This window comes from Populus trichocarpa, chromosome 1, assembly GCF_000002775.5.
Source record: "Populus trichocarpa isolate Nisqually-1 chromosome 1, P.trichocarpa_v4.1, whole genome shotgun sequence".
NCBI classification, from domain to species: domain Eukaryota; kingdom Viridiplantae; phylum Streptophyta; class Magnoliopsida; order Malpighiales; family Salicaceae; genus Populus; species Populus trichocarpa.
In genome coordinates, this window is record NC_037285.2 from 36,817,490 (window position 1) to 36,838,870 (window position 21,381).

Below are 21,381 nucleotides of genomic sequence, written 5' to 3' on the forward strand. Positions count from 1 at the left end.
GATGACACATCGTCAATCCAACTTTTTTTATATAGAAAACAACATGTTATTTTCACTGACAATGTATTTTCCAGTAGTAAGAAACTTTTTAATCATTAACTCAAAATCCGGCTCGGCCAGTCAATCTTTGGCCCTAAATGATATTTTTAAAAAAATATTAAGATAACAATATATTTAATCAATCGAGATTGACCTACCAAACTTACCACCCGAGTCTTGGTTTTGAGTGGATTTATTAATAAGTTCGTTCTTTAAACTAGTTATTATTTAATTACATAAGGGAAATAAATAATCACAGTAAAACAACCAAATAAAATAAAATGAAAACACTACTACAATTGTTTTATCCACATCCTTTAATCCTTTTTTATTTTATTAATTTTAATTTTAATTTTAGACTTCGAATGCCCATTATAAAATTATAAAACGAAAAGCAGTCATATGGCATCCATTCGTACCAAAGTGCACAATTGAAGCAGAACCTAATAGAAGGTAAAATTACTAAATTACAAAAAGAAAAGGAAAATTACTACATCAATCACAATTCAGCTGGTAGCAATAATAGGAGAAGAAAGGGGGAGGAGAAAACACCAATCTGCCCATGCTAATCAAAAATGGAAGGAAAAAAACACATACAACTTGCGGTCTCTACTAACACCATAAAAAATCAACAAGGAAATCAGGCTTAGGCTTGGTCGAACTAAGCTAGGCACCATTGATGAAACTCAATAATTGCCAAGTTCATATAGTTGTTTTATCTATTTAGGTTTTCTGCCATTTATTGTTTCGGAAATTTTCTAAGAGATTCTAACTCTCGTATCTCAAACTTGTACAAACCAGATCCTTCTCAGATTCCCAGTCCACGACAGCTTCCTCGTGCTAACTTCTGCTGCAACAGATGTATGGGGTATCACAAAACAAAACGACAAGACAACAGCCATATGGAAATGTGCAGAAATCTCAGCTTTAGAGGGTAGTTGAACAAAGCAAGAAAACAAAAATCCCATTACCCCTCAAACCATAGTTGAACCAAATCCAAAATAATGAGAAACAAGACCCCAGTAAAAAGAATCTGCAGATGGTGCCAATCTGAAAAACTTTAAAAAGGGTAACCACCTCACAATTGGTTTTTTGAGTCAAGAACCTCTCCGGATTTTTTTTTTCAAAAAACAAAAAGAAAAGGAGAGGGTACAACTCAAAATGAGGAAGCACCAAAGAATACGCGAGCAAAACTTGCAAACTGGACAAATTAGTATTTTCAACTACTAAAGAGGTTTATTGAAAATTAAAATACAAAATATGATGTTCTGAAAGAAAAATCCCTAGATTTTCTATAGCAGAGAATTTATACAATTCCTAGGTTGTCTGTCAAAGGTGATACTAGCACCAGGTTAACAACCCCATTAAAAGCAACTCATCAAATAATTATCTTGATAATGATTCATACTTCTCGAGAGTTACGAGCAACCATAATGTTGAAAAAGAAGAGCACATATATTGACTATAAGGCCTAAAAAGCAATAGGGATCCCAAGATTAGTAAAATTTAGGAGCTTCCATGCACTTTTTTTTTTTTAATACATGAAAAATCTACAGAACACTTGAAAAGGCACATTTTGCACAACAGGGCATCAAAACAGATCACAACAAAATGGTAACTGAAAGAGACATCAGGTCACATGTGTGTGTGTATATATATATATATATATATATATATATATATATATGCAGTATATGTACAAGATCTCAATATCCAACCAAATCACGTTCTGATTAACTTGAGGGGAATACTACTAACCTGAAATTATCTATTTGGAGCCTGTAAGAACATCAAATATACCACAGCAACTCATCCACAATGTTCTTTCTGCTACTCGTGGACCACAAGCAAGAAGAGGCTGCAGATAAATTAAGCAAAGCAGAACATATTCACTTGTTAATGCAACAAATTCAAGAAAAAGAATGACAGGCCAATCTCATCAACATGAAGAGACAAACCTTATTTTCAGTACTTTGACGAGCATCAGTGTATTTGGTTTTTTCTTCACCATTACCAGTTTCAGCAGAATGACTGACTGATGATACCAATGTTTTCCCTACATTTCCATATGCAGAAGAAGCAACCACATTTGCAGATGCCCTAACATTCTCATCTGAAATAGGAAAAACTTTATCTTCATTTTTCTTTGGCACTACAATAGCTGGTGAAACTTCAGCAATCTCATTGGATACAGGCAACAATTTGTCCTCATCATCCTCAAAACCAGATTCAACCACTTCCAGAACCTCTGGATTTTCAACTTGAGCAATCTCAATAACAACTTTTGCTGTCTCAGATATAGGCACCGCAGGATTAACCAAATCAGCAGAAGCAGTTTCCAAAACTGAATTACTATCAGCTTCCTTGACTGGTTTCTCATTTTCGGGGATCTGCTTCACCTCTTCAGAAAAAGAACCATTTTCCTTTTCTTCATCATTGGCTTCCTTCGATTTCTTCTCGAAAGCTTGAGACTCATTGCTGAAACTACTACTGCTAGAACTCCTGTCATCTTCATCATGAGATTCCTTAGAAGAATCAACATGCTCGATAAAAACATTTTTACTCTCCACATTTTGCTTAGAGTTCACTTCTCTCTCAATATTTACAGCAATGTTGTCCTCTGATTCAACTTTTAGGCTTCCTTCTGCATCCCCAGTGACTACCTCCATGGGCTTGTTCTGGTCGGCTAATGAGTCAGAAGGCAACGGGCCTCCCTTCTCAGATTCTCCATTCCCCTCATTAAATGGATGCTGGTGGTTGTGTTGGTCCTGTGATACAGGGGTACCAACCTCACCACCATCACTCTCTCTTTCATCATGGCTTTTTGGGTCATCATTTCCTGAAACCATTGATAAAACCACAAGAACTTACAGTTAGAAAAATGGTTAAAGAAAACGATTCCAATCAAATTTAAGGACAACAAAATGAACTAAGAAATGCTTATCAAACCAATATGTTTCTGTAATGAAAGGTAGGTGGGAACCCAATGATGGATTCGATACATCAATTCAATAAATAAAAAATGCATCACTTTTACACTAGTGATAAGAGATCAACTAACGCTGTAACTCATATCCAATCAATTTCATAAAAAAAAAAAAAAAAACTGTTGCAAACAGAATGGCATGATGATTAAGCTGCAAGCAAGCATTTCAACTATACTCCAACAATATTCAAGCGAAGCAAGGAACCTCCATTAACAAATGTACAATACAATGAATTGATCGCTAAACTTAACCAAATTTAGAAAAAAGTTAAACATCAGGAAAACAGTGCTGTAGGTTAAAGTATCACAATCAAAATGTCAAAGAAATTCTTAAGCCTAAAACACCAGGAAAAAAAAAAAAACACACCCACGCAATTCCAATCAAATCAAGCAAAACATGAAACATAAACAAATACATCTAATCCAAATACTAAAAAAAAGAAAAACAAGAATTCAATCAAAACCAAGCTAAAAGAAGGACATGAAAAGATACCCATTAACCAGATTGCCAGAAAAACACCAAAACCAGTAGATAAAAAAAACTATCAAACTCGATCAACAAGGGATATCTACAGACTCGTTAACCCAGAATCCACAAAAACACCAAAACTACGACAACAGACCCAATCAAAACCAAAGGGTCATTGGTAAGTACCCATCACAAATTGCATGGAGAAATGCACCAATCCAATCAAACGCAATCAAAACAAGACTTGTCAACAAAAACCCATTACTCGGATTCAAATAACATACCTAGCAGGCTCAGTAAGTGAGTGCATGATCGAGTGACAGATTGGCAAGTGATGGGTTATTGTAGTAAAAAAGCGAAAACCCCTTGGACAATTTTGAAAAAAGAAACTACCTTGAGGATTGTTGGTACTGATTGAAGAGTTGTTGTTGTTGTTGGCCTCCTGTTCCCTCCTTTTCTTGGCTGCTTTCCTCTTCTTAGCACCGGATGGCATGATTGATTTTAGCTTTAGCCCTTAATAACTCAATAATCTCTTTCTTGTGGGGCTGTCAAACCCACACACACAAAAAAAAGGATATGCACAGATCGTGGGTTGTCTCCCTCTCTCCCTCTCTCACTGTGGGCTTCGTATGTACACTAAACTGCAACGCAAGAAAAGAAAAGGAGCACCTGGTAGTAGTTAGCAGAGGTAAGGTATGAGGAGCAGAAGAGGATCGTGAAGACGATCTAATAACAGTAGTTATTTGTGATTTGTTTTTCCTAAATGCCAAATCTTCATTTCAAGCGTCATATACGGAAGAGAGTGTCCTTCTCACTCCCTCCCAGTACAATACGTGTGCGCGTCTGCATTTTCTTTGTTTTTTTTTTTTTCTTGTTAATATTTTCGGAGAAACCTTGAATGGTAATATTAATTTTGTTCTCGACCTCGTTAAGGATTGGCTACGTTGAAAATTATCTTAATTCAATAATGCATGAATTAAGGATATATTTCTGAGAAGTATTACTGTAAGAACTTGAACTGGGGTTTAAACTTTAATTACTAGAGATTTACACGTTCCTTAAATTTAAAAGCAAATCTATTGGAAGAGCAGGATTATTAGTAGAGGGGATTTTGAAAATACAGTAATTATAATTGTTTTTTAAAATATTTTATAAATTATTTTCAATATCATTACCTTACAAAATTTAAAAAACACGGTGGAGCCGAAAGATATTTATATTTCAGAAAATGGATGGTGTCTCGGAAGCATTTACTAGGGATGGAAAGGCAGGCATGTCGGCGGCAGAATTTGGCTTTAGTGGACGGGAAGAGATGTAGAATTTGGCAGACGATATTTGCTTCTGGATCGGGGTGGTGACTTTTCTAGATTTGATGAGGTTGGATTTGGGAAGCAAAAGGTGACATAAGGGTTTTTTTGGCACTATGTCTCCTATGTGGGCCCTTTCTGTTTTTTTTTTTTTTTTTTTTTTGAGAAAAAAGCTGCTATTTTTACTAAAGTTATTTAAATAAAGTTTCTTGAGAGTGGGGATTTTGGTGGGATCTGGTTTTGAATTTGAGATTAAAAAGAACTGCTCAAAAAAGTTACATTGACCTCAAATGTAATCTGTGCTTTAAATTTTGAAAACCATATTGGCATAAGGCCTGCTGTGGCTACCATTGCCATAGGATAATATTATTATTACATCAAAGACTAGATAGTGTTGGTACTTTACTGTAGTTCAATTTACGGTCAAATGTATCTTAGGTTATAGTAAAATTATTTTTATACCATACCAATGGTGTTAATGTTTTTTTCCTTTTTTCTTTCACGGTAAAAATACTCTCTTGCCTCTAAAACCAATAAAATATTGAACTGTTGATCATGGACTTTCTTGACTTTGTATAAGCTTCTTAACAGTAAAATTATGAATTTGTCCTCGCAGTAAAAAAAAAAATTATTGTGTTGCTGGATAAGGGTGTTTTAGAGTTTTCGGATTTTATTGTACAGTGCAAATATATCTCTAACCTTAGAAGAGACAAAACATAAGCTTGGCATTTTAGGTTATTTTTGTATTTTTCATATGTGTATTTTGTGTAATTGTTGGGGTCATGAGTGGCATTTTGATATTTTTATATTTTTGAATTTGTTAATGCTTAAAACTGCTGGAGAGTGCTTGGCACGCCTTAGCACGTGGGTGGCATTCACGCCATTCAGGCGACGCATGTAATGCCACCTGGTGAACATAATTGGTCGTATGTCGTCTTCTTAGATACATCGCCTTGTCCTCTTTCATTTGGAGAAGCACGTGGTAATTTACAGTGATTAAATTATTGTCGGTAATCGTTTGATTTTTTCTCCCCTTATTTTCTCTCTCCTGACAGGTAACGTACACTATTGTTCTTTTTGTTTTTTACTTTTCAATTTCAGTTCTCATTTTATTAATTTTTTATTTTGTTCTTTTCCCATTTATAGATTTTTTTATTCTTTTCAATTTAATCCTTCAATTGTAATTTCTCATATCTTTGGTTTTTCATTTCAGTCCTCTTTTTTTAAAATTTCTAATTTTGTCCTCGACACTTTTGTTGAGTTTTTTTCTTTCAATTTCATCATTCAATTAAAGTTTTTGTTGTTTTATTTTTTATAATTTGACCCTCATTATTTTGATTTTTTTCTTTTATTAAAGCTATTTTTCAATTCAATTAAACCCTCAAATTGAGAATTTTTATCCCTCTAATTCATGTTTTTTCTCACCCTTAATTTTTTGGATCCTTTTGTGTAATTAATTTTTTCTGATTTCATCATTCGATATTTAATTTGTTGAGAATTCAGCTTCGTACAATCTTATTGCTCTGCATTAGTTTTTTTTTAAATATTGATTTTGTGAATATCTTCAAGTTTTTTTATGAGTTTATCTCGGTCTCATGACCTATGCCATGATTTTGGCATTTATTTTTTAATATAAGTCTTTTTTGTTAGTTGTTGTGTTTCTATTTTATTTTTCAAGATATTATTCTAATTCATCTTTAATTTTTTATATATATAAATAAATTTTATTTTTAAAAATAAAAAAACATTTATTTTTAAATTATATTGTTGATAAACTACAAGTGACTACTAACTACATCATTAATATCTTCAAGCATTGGTTTTTGACGGTTTAGAAGGTTACTTATGTAGAAAATCCAAGAAACATAAATAAAAATATCTTTCAAGTTGAATGGACAAATGATCCAATGATGTAACTAAACTAAAGTCAATTGTAATCGAAGGAATTAATAATTAAGAATCAAATTTGTCAAGTTACTAAGATTTGTGAGGTCTGAATTTTTTTGTTTAAATTTATTTTTTTAATTTTTTTAATATAATAATATTAAAAATAATTATTTTTAAAAAATAAAATACTATTTTTATATATTTTTAAATAAAACATATTTTAAAAAACGATGCTATAATTCTTTCATAAACTTCCTTAATGCCTAACCTAAAAAAACAAAAAAAAAAACAATATACTCAAAGTGGGAAGCACAATCATTATCAATGGATTGGTCTCAATTAAATAAATTAAATAGTAAACCCTGTAATAATTACATAATATTTTAATATAAATGCCTTTTTATTTTCTAATGTCTCTCGGTGGTAGCATTAACTATAAATTTAACTAAAAGGGTCAGCCTTTCACCGTCCGCGTTCACAGTGAAAGGCTGATTTTGCCCGCAACTTGATTTTAGAAGCATATGGGTTTTTTCCATGAAACTTGCCGATAATATATATAAATTCTGAGGTGGGGTTCGGAGTAATTTAGTATTTTAATATATATAAATTAATTTAAATTTAAAAAGCTACCAACACCTGCGTACCACACACCTGCATACCACACATTTGAAGAGGCTCATACAGTATCCACATAAACACCGAATAAGCAGCATTCAATGCACTTCACCACTCTGGTTGTGGTAAATGCATACAAAAATATCTTGTGAAGAACTTGAATGGCAAAGAAGGCAAGTTAAATGGACAATGAGATAAAAAAAAAATGCCAGAAAACACACCAAAAACTTGTCAGAACAAACATTTGATGATGTACGGGCTTACCATTACTTTATTATACTATACTTTCAAACGCAAAAATACCGTGCATTTATTATTGATATAAACTTATTATACTCTAGATCATACTATAAATATAAAATATTTACATTGTAGACAATACTGTAATACTTGGAGAGCAGTCTTTTCTGTTTTTTAATTAAAAAGTGTTGTTGGGTTGGGTTTGGACCCATCAAACAGTATTGAGTTTTGCTCCCAATAGGATCCAATATTTTAATTTTTTTTCTCTTATTTACTTTTTTTTGGAGTTTTTTATATTGTACAAAAGTTAGGCGATGATATTTTTTTTTCATTTGAGATTGGGTTGAATTTCCTTATTAAAGCATATTTGTTTTTGCGTTTCAAAAATGCGTTTAAAAAAATTTGAAATTTTTTTTCCTTTTCTCTTATGTAATTTTTTTTTCATACGGTAAAGAGAAATAAATTGATGGGACTTTTTTTATATTGTACAAAAGTTGGGTGATGATATTTTTTCTCATTTGAAGTTGCGTTGAATTTTTTTATTAAAATATGTTTGTTTTTGCGTTTAAAAAATGCTAGCACATTAACAATGGTGGCGAATGTAGTATATGCATAATCTATTTCAATAAAAAAAAAAGAAAAAAAAAAGGAAAGTTGTCCCACCTATTGAAGGATTATGTTATCTTTAATGGACATAAATGATGAATTCATTTAGTAATATTATTTAAAAAAAAAAACAAATCTTGGTAATTGTAGTGTGTTATCTTTGATTGTTTTAGATTAGACTAAATGATTTATATATTTTAACAAACTTTATTAATATTCAAAAAACACTTAAATAGCCGCATACAAATTTTATATGTACATATTCTTAATACATGTCTCACATATAATCACAATGAACTCTTTAAAATAAAAACATTCAAAAACATTATAATTCTAATATTATCATATTAAAGTTGATGAAGCTCTCAATAAATTTTTTATTCATATCATATATTTTATATATTTGTATTATATAAGAGAATTTTTTAACAATAAAATCCATTAAAAGATAGTTCATAAATATTATAATATAATATTATTTTGGGTAATAGAAGATATTTTAATTTTATACCATTAGTATATGAGATTCAAAATTTTATCAATGTTTTATTTTCTTTAGATTTTTTATTCAATAGTTTCAAATTATATATATTATTAAATACATAAATAAATTATACCCTAGGTCCTACCCCAAACAAGATCCAATAGCCAAATAAATTCATATGGAAAAAAATTCATGTAGGTACTCTGTTAGGGTTCACCTATCTTAGAAGGTGAAAGAGTTTTCCACAACTTGTATATCATGGTGAAAAATACTCTCAATTAAAATTGATGAATATTCAAAATAATTATGAGAATTTTATAGTCAACTCCTGTTATTTAAATATCAGCTTACTTATAAGTTCAATATTTATATTAAAATATTGACCATTAATTCTTAAAAAAAAAATTTAGGCCTTTTCAAATATTGGCCAAGTTTTCATGGATTCAATAAACTAATTATTAAATCAAAAAAAAATGCATGCAAGGATATTTTTTGAATTTTTGTGTATAAAAAAAATCCCAAATCATACCATATATTGTTTTATATTTTTTTAAGCCAAAATATGATTTTTATTTTTTGAGAGACTTGGCCGTATGCACATTAAATAAAACACTTTTTTTGAAATGAGAATTTATTTTGGAAATTTTTGAGATTTTGATGAAAAACGAGTATTTTAATATCAAGTCAACATCTTATAGTATAAGTCTACAACTCCGATATTAAATAAAATTATTGAAAAAATATGTGAAAGACCCACAAATAATTTTAAATTGATCCTTGAAATTTTTTAGAATTTTTATGGAATTTATTTGGGGTCTAGTTAGCAAAAAAAATCATTTTCATTCAAAACAAAATTGTCAAAACATGCTTAAAGGAGTCTTTGCCAAATATGTCTTAAACCTGAATTTCTTTAATTAAAATAGTGGCAAATCAAAAAAAGCATCAATCATTGACCCGACCAGGTTGACCTGATTTTTTTGGTTCGACCATAAACCGAACGAAAAATCCTAGTTTGACCAGAAAATCAACCCAAAACAAAACTGAAGCAAAAAAAAAAGATTAAACACCAAAAACACATAAAAACTAATTATTCTTGAGCAAAACAAATCAAACATAAAAAATAAAATTAAAGAACACGAAGAACATTTACAACAAACCCAACCACATGACTCTCAAATCAGACCAGACATGGACAAACCAAGGATATAAACATGTTGAAAATCAAGCAATGATTAATAATCTGGTATTCATTCACTTCGATTATCACTCAAAATTCATGATTTTATCAAAATGATTTTCGGTTCAAAACTAAAACCCTAGGATTAAAAAAAAAACATGTTATTAATGCAAACAAACCCTAGATTATTAACTAATCAAGTATAAAGAAAGATTATGTGTAAATAAATTGACCAAAATTGATCTAAATCCAGGGGTGAAGGCAATGTTCTTCTTAAAAATATGAAGAACATTGCCTAGAAACTCAGCAAAAACCCAGCAATTGCCTAACACTGCCAAGCTCTAAAAATAGTCATTTTAGACCTCTAAACACACTGCTCTTAATCCTCACAACCCGCATTTTTAATGCCAAGTGCAGATGGGCAGGGACGGAAAAAAAGGTAGGCAAGGAGTCTTCTCTTTTTTTGAGAAGAGAGGTTTTTCCGCCAGCAAGCATTAGATTTTAAGCCGATTTTGTCCATTTTAGCATATTAAGATAGCAGTAGTAGTTGAATTAAAAGAACTAACAAAAAACATCAAATCATCACAAACATGTATTAACTTCTAATTCCATAACTGCATCCCCAATGACAACCAACAAAAACATCAAATTTTGATTCAAAACTAACTCTTTGAACATTTGGAACGCAAATCATGCTTAGAAACCAAGAACATACACTAACAAAATAGAAAAGACATTAAACACCAATCACCACCTTTTGGCATAATCCAAAACTACCATATTTTATCAAAATTAGTTACAAACATATTATCTTGACTCTCAGTAACATCAAAACTAATTCCAAACAAGATTTAAACAATAAAAATAACAATTTTATATATTAATGAAAACAAAATTAGAAAACATCATAACACTAAAACAAGCTCAAAAAACATCAAAAGAGTTAAGAAATCATAAATGGGCAGGCCACATGGACTCTACTCTTGAGTTGTTACATAGTTATACATTCTCCAAGCTTGTTGACTATAGGTTGTTGTTTTTTCTTCTCTTTTTCTTCCTTCTTTCCCTTTCACTCTTCGTTTTTCTAAAGTTTGTTAGACCTTCTATGTTAGGCTTTTGAACCTTCACAATAAGGTCTATCAACAGCGTATATTCCCATGTCTTTCCTTTTTTTTTTCACTTTCTTTTCAACTCTGATTTGTAGGGGTATTTATAAGGTTTTTCTAGGTTTTTTTTAGATTCCCTAAATAATTAATCAAAGATTAGCCTTTTTATCAAAGTGAAAGGGTTATAGACAAAAGCTAACAGTTGGAAGCTCTTGTACTAGGTTGGTTTTGCAATGGTGGTTTTGGTTTTAGAGGTACTTGATTGTTTTGCTATACTTGAAGGGCAGTGAGTTATTTCTGGCATTTTGATCTTAAGAGATAGATTTTAAAGCCATTGATAAGAATCCAATGAGAAGCTTTAAGTGTGAACACAAAAAAAGATGGTTTTTTGAAAAATAGATGTCACAATCAAGATTGAATGGGTTGACCACTTTCGAGGCTTCGGTGGAGCAACTCTGATATAAACATCATTGAAAACCACCTGAAGTTGGTAGAAGAAGTATACACATTTCGTTTGGATCTAACCTTGCTCAATTTAGAGGTCAGTAGCTTCACATTCATTTATTCAAAGGTGCCAACTCAATCAACCCAAAATCTGAAAATGCAAGGAAAGCTGATCGGGGACAAGATGTTGGAGACTTCTATGGAAGAATTGGGCATGTAAACATCTAATTTCATGGGCATGAGTTTGTAGAGGGGGTATTTCTCAGTTGAATGGTGATGATTATAGCCATTGAGGTGGTTGAAGATGCAACATTCATTTACTTGAACATGCTCACTCGATCATCCAAAATTGCCAAGGAAATAGATGAACAATGGGTGAACAACACGTCGTCTAGGTTAAACCCTATAAATTAGGGTCTTTTAATTTGGGATTTGGCCAATTTCAATTTGGTCCTTTATTTTTCAATTCCTTTTAATTGCACTCATAATTGTTTCCTAACTTTTAATTGCATGCAATTTCACCCCTGTCAAATTCAAATATCAGCTCAGAGTTCAATGCCTTTTATAGACGAGTCATTGGTTTTCAATTTGTTCAATTTCATCCTTATTTCACCACCAAGAATTTCAATTCCTTTTAATTTGGCCCTTGATTTGACCAATATCTACCCCTAAAATTGCCCGTCACTTACATATTGGTCATTGGTCTTGAGAATCTGCAATTAAGTCCTGAACTGGCCTCTAATTGTTTTTCACAATTAAGCCTCTTATTTGACTAGTTAAACCTTCTAAAGTCTAATTTCAATCCCCAAATTTCAATTAACAATCAAATTGACTCTAAAAATTGATTTTCCTTGCAAACAAGTTCTTAATAAAATTAATTAAGTCTTTCAAAATTCTCATTGAGTTGTTAACCATCCAAATTTGTATTTCTTTACCCTAAAAAAAATACTTTCACCAATGGGCCCTTTTGTCAATCAGAATTGGGTTGTCAATTTTGCTAATCTTATACATTTTGGTCCTCCAACTTTTTCCACTTGTCATCTTGGTCCTCTACCACCAACTTGGGCAATCTTCAAGGCTTTCTTCTTGTTTTTTTTTTTTTTTTTTTCAAAAGTGGATAACAACAGTGCTAGTAGAGTTAATCTATCTAGCATAAAGAAAAATAATAAAAGAAAGGCTATGGTCCGATTTCAGCTAATAAACAATTCTAGTCCTAATGCCTTTAAAGCCAACTCCCAAATTTGATGTTTTTTTTTTTTTTTTTTATGTAGAGAAAAGGTTATGAATTTTACACTTGTCTTGAAAGAAGGATGAGCTTAGATGAGATGAAATATAAAGTAGATGGAATGCTAAAAACCATTTATGATGATGAATTGATATAAGAAATGAAGAAAAAATATATTTATGCCTTTCTAATTTTAAGAATCTTTGGTGATTCAAAAGGAATTTTATAACCTAAAAGGAGAAGGAAGATTAGAAGCAAAAAAAGAATTTTTCAAACATGTGTTTGTTGTGGTGGTAAGTTATGTGATTTATTTATTAATAGAGGTAACATAGTGAATGTTATTTTAAAAGATGTAATGGAGAAGTTGAAGTTGCCCATGTGATACATGAAACTCTAAAGGATTTAAGCTATCATACTATCATATACGGATTTGTTGCAATTGGATAAGTGAGATAAGTTTATTGACTGGATAGACAAGTTTAAGCCAGAGAAGAAGTCTGGATGTGCCAAACAATCTTTCTAACAAAAAAATATATGATTTTTTATTCGACCGTTAGATTGTGATCAAATATGTTGAATGGTTGCTAGGTAAATATTGGTAATATAAATGCTTAAGTCCGTATATTTGTCTAGCTTTATTTATCCTAAAGAAAAATGACTTGTAGAGGATGTGTATAAACAATCATACAATCAACAAAATAACTATAAAAAATAGTTTTTATAGTCATCATTAAAGTAATATGCTTAATCAATTAATCAACTTTAAAACGTTCTAAAACTTAACTTAAAGAAGGGAGTATCGTTAAATTTGATTAAAAAGTATTGAGAATGGAATATTGTATGAGGAACCACATGTTAATTACGGGTTATTAATGATGTTATTTTAGTATGGGTTTAATAATGTAGTGTATGATATTTTTAATTAAAAATATATTAAAATAAATATTTTTTTATAATTTTTTTTATTTTTAATATCAATAATTCAAAATTATAAAAAATATTTTAACAAAATATGAATTGAAACATAAAAGATACCACAAACTTTTGCAATATGCTTGAGTACATTTATGCAAGTCATGATCAAGTATTCAAACGTTTCTTGAATTAATGCATGAGGACTAGTTAATTAGTTGTCAGTAAAGTACAAGGACTAAATTATAATTATTTTTTTTTAAAAAAAAAACAATGACAAGTGAAAAACAAAAACAATAGAGGGTGAGAAGGGGGTCAAAAATAAAATTCTAGAGATGAATTGAGAGGAAGTACAGAAGCATCTTCCAGCTAGAGGCAGTGAGAAAGAGAGAGTGATAGGGATTCTTGGCTCTCTCAGATCTAAAGTTTTTGTAATTGAATCGAAATCCAAAGAAAAAGCCATTCTCTGTTTTGACTTTTGCTATCGGTATCCAAAGACTACAAAATGGACGCATTGAGGAAACAGGCCAGCAAGTTGAGGGAACAAGTAGCCAAGCAACAACAAGTAAATAATGATTCTATCTATCTATCAAAATTGCCCTTTATTTTCACTCTTTGAACTTCTCAATTCTGGTCTTTAACATCTTAGTCTCTGATTGTTTGTTACTGAAAAAATGTGCAAAAGTAAAGGATTGAAACATTTGTTGGATTTGTTTTGTTGTTTTTATCATCTGGGTTTTAGTAAACGTTTAAAATAAGTGGATTTAGCTTAAATTGTTAAGTGGGTGCATGCTTGTTAATGGGATTTAAGCGTGTTGCTTTTGTGCAATATCTGGTTTTTATCGAGTAAACTGTGGAGTTCAATTATTTGCAAACAACTTGAGCACGCATAATGATGTTGTTGTCAAATTTAAGCCCATATAGTGAACTAAGTTTGAGGTTTCAAATGTGTGTTGCCATTAATAGCAGCCTTTTAAACAGGAAGCAAATGTAGTTAGAAAGTTTTTGTGCTACATATGTCCAAATATGTGTGCCAGTTCATCTTTGTGCATTTGAGCAGTTAGATTTTTTAAACCGCTCAAATGATTTGTATATAGGAAAAAACACTAATTTTACTGGATCACACCTGCTTATGGGTTTTATTTAGAGTGAATTAGAATTGCCACAGACATTTCATTCTTAGCAGTAGCATGCTGCATGGTGCAAATAGAAAGGTTTAAGATGCGGAAGACATGGTTTTCTTTTGAAGTTCTCACTAGAATGATTTGGACCATTTTAAACTTCTATTTAAGAATGTTTTTCTTCACTTACTACCAGCTTCTTTTATGACCTTCATGCTGGCTTTTTTTTTTTGGATTAATAAAGGAAGGATAGTATTCAAAAGAAAGGAATCTATGAGTACGTCTTTGAGATTAAGCCATTGTTCAACAACAGAAAAAGAAGAGATAAACCTCATTATATAAGAGAGCTACAGTATCCTTGAATATCAGTTAGGTAAACGCCTGAAAAGCCCCCCAAGTGTTGCATCATAAAGCAGCAAGTAACACTACCCTATAATACAAAAATTGTCTCAAGGTTAAATATCCTTGAAGATTCTAGCATTCCCCTATATCCAAAATACTAAATATCTGGAAAGACAGAACATATCTATAATATCTTGCAATCCACTCCCAAAAACCCACAGAGGATAGACCATCCATGATTCCCCGCCAAAGGGAAACATTTTGAGTCAAACTTCATTACCTTTGTCATTCTTTTAATCTTGCCTTGCTCATGGTTCTTATGCATGAGGTGTGTCCACATAAATTTTTTTTCTCAATTTGGCGAAATCTACGTGAAATTATATATTTGCTTAATACACTCTGATCAGCCATAATCTGAAGCTGGTTGGGTTTCACATTCAGCATACAAATTTAGAAATCATGATAAATATACATTCTTGAACATTCAACATTTATAAGCTTCATATATTGTCTTCTAATGTTCTGTGTTAGATTGTGTTCATTGTATTGAGAAACCTCAGACCAATCAACTTTGACTGTCTTCATGTATTCTTTAGAAAAATTGCTTATTAACACCTACTAATGTTTTTTTTTAGGCTGTCATAAAGCAGTTCAGTGGCACAGGTTATGAAAGCTCAGATGTAATGGTAATTGATGAAGTCGAGATGCACAGACATCAGCAGCTAGAGAAGCTGTACAGGTCGACACGTTCAGGGAAGGTGGGTTCATTTTGCTGCCTTGAGATGAAAATTAATATTAAACTAGTTCACATACTCCAATAATGTGCTATTCCCTTTAAGAGAAGTAATTATTTTGTTAATGAAATTATGTTTAGGGAAGTGCTTGTCCTTTGATGAATTTGTGTGAGAAAGGGTTTGCGGATGATGAAAGGTTGATCCCACATTTCAGTAGATGACATGCTAAATGAATTTATTCATATGACAGCAAGGAATTCGACACTAACATTCTTTTTAAACATTTTTTTCTGACTCAACTGGGAATCTGATGGTTATCATGCTAGACAAGAACTGCCTTTATGGTACAATCAAATTCCTGGTTAAGTGTACAAAATCTGGTTATCTATTTCTTTTTCTATGTGCATTGCAAATGTCAATAACCTCAAATCTTCTTAATAGTTTTCAAATGTCTTATACTGAGTACCTGTAAAAGAAAGTCTTATACCAGAGTCCATTTCCACTACTCTATATTATTTGTAGATACGTTGTGTGCACGTGTGGCTTTGCTTGCTGTTAAGCTGCTTGAGTATGGTTTGAAGTCTCATATATGTGGTAATTGAGCTCTTGGTGAGGGGAAATTAGTATGATATATGAAATGGAGGCTGGCTGCAAGTTTTGGTGAACTTGAAACACAATTTGCGTGATCGTTTGAGTCCTTTTTTGTTGGTCATGCCTTCTTGAAATGACATGTGCGTAATGCTTGGTCAGTAATTTCTTTTTATTGTCAGCTTTTGCAAAAATTAATGCTGACTGTTTGAGTCTTTTTTTTGTTGGTCATGCCTTCTTGAAATGACATGCATGCAATGCTTGTTCAGTAATTTCTTTTTATTTTTCAGCTTTTGCAAAAATTGATGATTGGTGACACAATTCATCTATGTTAAATTCAGTATGTCTTATCTCACTTTATTATATAATCAGCGAGGTTTGAGAGGGACAGCATAACTACTAAAATAAAGGCACTGCATCAATATTCTGGTTGTAGTTTCAAGAAAACAGTATTGCAAAGGAAGGGGCTTTGGTTTATATTTACACAGCTACTTTATATAGAACTTTAGTTTTTCATGCTGTCCTTAGTTCACTAGCTTTGGGAGAGTTCTCATGACTCTGATAGGCATCAAATAGGCTTTAATCACTATTTTCTTATTCTTGCAAATTTCTTTTATTTAAATTGCTATTTTCTTATGTGTATGATGCCTTTTGTTTCAGGATTTTCAGAAGGATGTTGTTAAAGCAGCGGAAGCCTTCACCACCATAGGGTACCGACATATAGAGGCAGGTGAAAAAACAATTAATACTCCATCCAACCACATTCTATTGATATTGGGGAATGTAAAAGTGGATTGAATGAACTTGATATTGGGTTCCTATATACATATATATATTTTTAAATGTTATAGTGACATGTAGATGCTTTCATACTTTCTTTTATATAATACAAACTTTGTGGTAGTTAGGAACCAAGTTGTCAGAGGATTGCTGCAGATATGGAACCGAGAACATCAATGAGAACATGTTAGCTAAGGCTGCAGCTATATATGGTGATGCTCGTAAACATGTGGAACAGGAGCAGGATGACTTGAATCGCCTGTTATCTTCACAGGTTGACTTTTTACCCTGTACAGATGGAAATAATTTCTGTATATTTTATGATGGAAACTTAGGCGCATTTAATTTATTGTTTCATAGTAGCTATCCTTGGTACATTTCGGAACTCCCAAATTTGTTTTATTAAGTTGTAGTTTTACGGGTTAGTATTTCTGCTTGTGTTGGTTGAGGCAAAATGAGAGCTATGTGCTTTTACCTTGCTGAAAGTACTGCATCATGGATATCATGCAGAGGATTATACTTGTGGACTTTTTGCGAGTCAGAGCAGTTTTCTTTTGCAGTTGAATTTCAAGCTTTTCCACATTGCGACAAGAAAAGCAAATAATTACAATTGAAAAACTTTTGATAAAAATAACCAATTTTGATGATAACCACAAAATAAGATTTGAGCTGTTGAATTATCAGAGGCCAATTATTGCTGCAACTATTCATGAATTGACCTAGAGATGAACATTATAATTCTTCTTCTTCTTCTTCTTCTTCTTCTTCTTCTTCTTCTTCTTTCATCTTTCCAGGTTTTGGAACCCTTGAGAGCAATGATTAATGGCGCTCCTTTAGAAGATGCCCGCCATCTTGCTCAACGATATAGCCGGATGAGACAGGAAGCAGAGACCCAGGTAATTAGAAAGCTGCTCATCTGCTGCATTAGTGTTACGTAATATTGTATGATCATCATGCTTCGCTTCTTGTTCCATACTTTTGATATTTGCTATAATCTCATCATTCGTGATTTCATATTGACCATTAAAAGCAAACAGGCAGTTGAGGTTTCCAGAAGACAAGCACGAGTACGGGAATCTCCAATTCCTGAAAATGTTTCAAAGCTGCATGCAGCAGAAGCCAAGATGCAAGAAATAAAGGCTAACATGGCAGTTCTTGGTAAAGAAGCTGCAGCTGCATTAGCTGCTGTTGAAGCACAACAGCACAGATTGACTTTCCAACGGCTTGTTGCCATGGTATGTTTGATTTTTCAGTATAGAATTTTCTACTTTGAAGCCTAAACAATTCATGGAGTTTCATATTTATGATTAGCATACATTATTGAAGGTTGAAGGAGAAAAAAATTATCATCTTAGAATTGCTGCTATTCTTAGTGAGGTCGAAGCTGAGGTCAGTTCAATCTCCATTTTTTTCATGAAGAAATTTCTATCGATCTGAGCAATGCAACTTACAGTCTGAAACTTGTGTCAGATGGTCTCAGAGAAACAGCAAAAAGAGTCTGCTCCTCCAGTGATTCTGCCTCCTGTTATTCCATCAGAAAATGGCTTGGAGAAAAGCACATACTTTTTGGCTGAAGTAAGTATTCTACATTAGACACTGAAACTTTAGAGGTTGGGTTTGCAAGTCTCTTCAGAAAGAATATGTTATTTTACATTATTCTGATATTTGCATGCTATGCTTTACATAAGTTTCAAGATTATGCTGATGCCCCTATCTAGTACATTGAAGGGGCTTGTTGTTGACTTGTTAGAGTTCTTGTAAACAGTTCACCTTTATAAATATTTCCATAAAGAATTTATCAAGAGACAGATGGTGTGATTGAATTGTATATCATGTTGATTTCTGTCATGTGGATGAATGGCTCCTGTTGGCAAATGCTGCTAGCCAGGTCATTCCGATTATTATTTCCCATGCACGGGGGTAATTCTTCAAATCCTCCCTGATACCTCTCCAAATGTGTGCATAAATATTGAGACTTCATTTTAAGGGATACTTGCCATTTGCAGACCTGACTTTTTGCTGTTGACTCCTGTTGGCAAACCATTCATGGCCAATCCTGCCTTTTATGTACAGGAGCTCAATAAAAAAAGACTATCTGTGGGAACAAGTCCTCAATCCCTTTTATCCTGCTTAGAGCTTGTCTTGTCAGAGGAGAGAGATTATATTCTAAAAGAAAATAAAAGGGAGATTAATTGTTGAAAACATGGAATTTCATGGATGGTTCCAGCTGAAAATTTGCATCATTTACTTTAATCTTTATGCAAAGTAGGCGTTACAATTAATCTAGTTCCTGTTGCATGCTTTCTGTATCAAATATATTGTGTTTTAGACAGAGCTTAAGTTGTAAAATTTTGGTTACATCTTGCAGGCAACACATCCTTTTTTCGCAGAGACAGAGAAGGAGCTGAGCTTGGCTGTGGGTGACTACATTGTTGTGAGAAAGGTTATCTGGATTTTCCTTGTTACTTTGTTACTGTTGCAATTGCATTTGCAAGCATCCTCATAACAGATAGATCATCCATGTGCATTTAGAAGTTCTTAACCGCTCTTCTTCATGGAGCATAGAAAAGGAGCTGGCATGTTTCTCTATTTGATTTTCAGGGACACAAACCTTACCGTACCTGTAGTTCCACAACTTGCATGTTGTATCTAATCTCTGAAATACTCATAACATTCTCTCACTCAAGGGAGATACTCATCCAAGCAGTAACCTTATTGTCTAGCAGTATCCAGAATCAATTGAGTTCTTCTTAAGAGTAACAGGAAACCTTTATGAACATTTTTCATGGAATAAACGTGTTGGATCCATATCGAATGCAACTTCCAAGGCTTGAGTGTTTGCTTACCTTTTTGGACCTCTTACAAATAGTTTCTTTTTTCTTCTGCTTTGGCAAAACATTTTCCAACAGGTGCAAAAGATCCCATTGTCGGCGTCAATGGAAAATTCTCGTTAGAAACTTTTAAAAAAATGATTTTAAGATTTGTCTGACATCAAGAGACGCATGTCTGCATTATTCTATTTTACCTTACTGTACAATCAATCATATCAAGGAACTCGCCTCCCCTTGTGAAACTGGCCTTTATATTTTGTTTGTAATTAAAGTAGGATAAGATAAATACTTAATCGCATTTTCTGCACCTTTAATTTGCTTGTACATTATAGGTAAGTCCAACTGGGTGGTCAGAAGGAGAATGTAGAGGTAAAGCTGGGTGGTTCCCATCAGCATACGTGGAGAAGCGCCAGAGGATTCCCACCAGTTCGTCTGCTTAAGTTTTCAAAGTCTTACCGTTCTAGTGTTTGTTCAACTTGTTCCTCCAAATTCTAGAATTGCTGCTAGGCGTCAATGAGTGAATGCCAAAGGGGGAAAGAAGAAGAAAGAAAAAGTTGGTGCTCCTTTTCTTTCTTTCTTTCTGATTTTTTCAATTCCTGTGTGTTATCATGGCAACGCACTTTGATTGTATATTCTTTCATTGAATCTTGAAAAAACGAAGGTATTTGATGAAGAGGTAAGGTATTCTTGTTATAGAAGAGCTCATCAATCTATCTCAACCAATACCGGGTAAAAAATCATTAATAGATGTTAGTAGATGTGTGAGGTTCAGCTAACTCAACCATTTACGTCAGGTCTGTAGTAAATATAATCCGGGTAAAAAAGGATTATTATTAAACCCAGTTTAGGTTGATTTTTTTTAAAATAAAATATTTGAGGTTTTAATATTTTATATTGAAAAGTTAAAAAATATACTAGGTGTTGTATGCTAATTTTATAGTAGGATACTTTATGTGATTTTTATCTTTCTTATGGTATAATTAGCATATTACCATGGAATCTCTATAAAATCAATCTTTGGTTTTCTAGATGTATATAAAATTAGATGTCGATTTTATTTATTATTTTATTTCACCTGAAGTGAAAAACATTAAAAAAAAACATGGTTTGCATGAATAAACAAAAGAAAATCCTCTTATAAATTGCTATTGTTTCTTTCTCCTGCCATTGCCAGTAATCTTGATCAGAATTCTAAAAGACATCCTTCCCTTCTGTTTAATTTTAACTATTAAATCAATCATAAAGGATTCATATTTATTAAATAGAGTTGAATAATTTTGATATTTTCAAAATTGAGACAATTTAGTTACATTTAGAGGTTTGTGGAGGTGTTCCGTGTGTAAAATCTAAACAGAGATGGCATACATCATAGTTTTAAAACCCGGCTCAGCAGGTCGACTTGGGACCCGGCTGATCCGGGACTAGAATCGGGCCAGGTTGAAGAAAAAACAGGGGAAGAAAAACTTGGTGTGACCCGGTTAAAAACTC

The 21,381-nt window shown here is 32.3% G+C and overlaps 2 protein-coding genes across 3 annotated transcripts; one reads left to right on the forward strand and one right to left on the reverse strand.

Moving 5' to 3' along the window:
• Positions 1 to 470: 470 nt before the first annotated feature.
• LOC18095274 (uncharacterized) lies at positions 471 to 4,377 on the reverse strand. Of its 2 annotated transcripts, none has more exons than XM_006369804.3 (4): positions 3,888 to 4,377; positions 1,998 to 2,878; positions 1,798 to 1,897; positions 471 to 886 (listed from the first exon to the last, which is right to left on the reverse strand). In XM_006369804.3, the coding sequence occupies exons 1-3, from the start codon at positions 3,985 to 3,987 to the stop codon at positions 1,808 to 1,810; spliced, it is 1,071 nt and encodes a 356-aa protein (XP_006369866.1). In that variant the 5' UTR covers positions 3,988 to 4,377; the 3' UTR covers positions 471 to 886; positions 1,798 to 1,807. The 2 variants fall into 2 exon arrangements, with proteins under 2 accessions (XP_006369866.1, XP_024448684.1); XM_024592916.2 differs by having other exon boundaries at positions 471 to 889; positions 3,888 to 4,346.
• A 9,411-nt stretch (positions 4,378 to 13,788) lies between these two features.
• On the forward strand, positions 13,789 to 20,591 carry LOC18095273 (SH3 domain-containing protein 3). The gene is made up of 10 exons (XM_052450492.1): positions 13,789 to 14,062; positions 15,596 to 15,718; positions 16,943 to 17,012; positions 17,191 to 17,336; positions 17,857 to 17,958; positions 18,100 to 18,297; positions 18,389 to 18,451; positions 18,533 to 18,637; positions 19,431 to 19,505; positions 20,226 to 20,591. The coding sequence occupies exons 1-10, from the start codon at positions 14,003 to 14,005 to the stop codon at positions 20,331 to 20,333; spliced, it is 1,050 nt and encodes a 349-aa protein (XP_052306452.1). The 5' UTR covers positions 13,789 to 14,002; the 3' UTR covers positions 20,334 to 20,591.
• Positions 20,592 to 21,381: the final 790 nt, after the last annotated feature.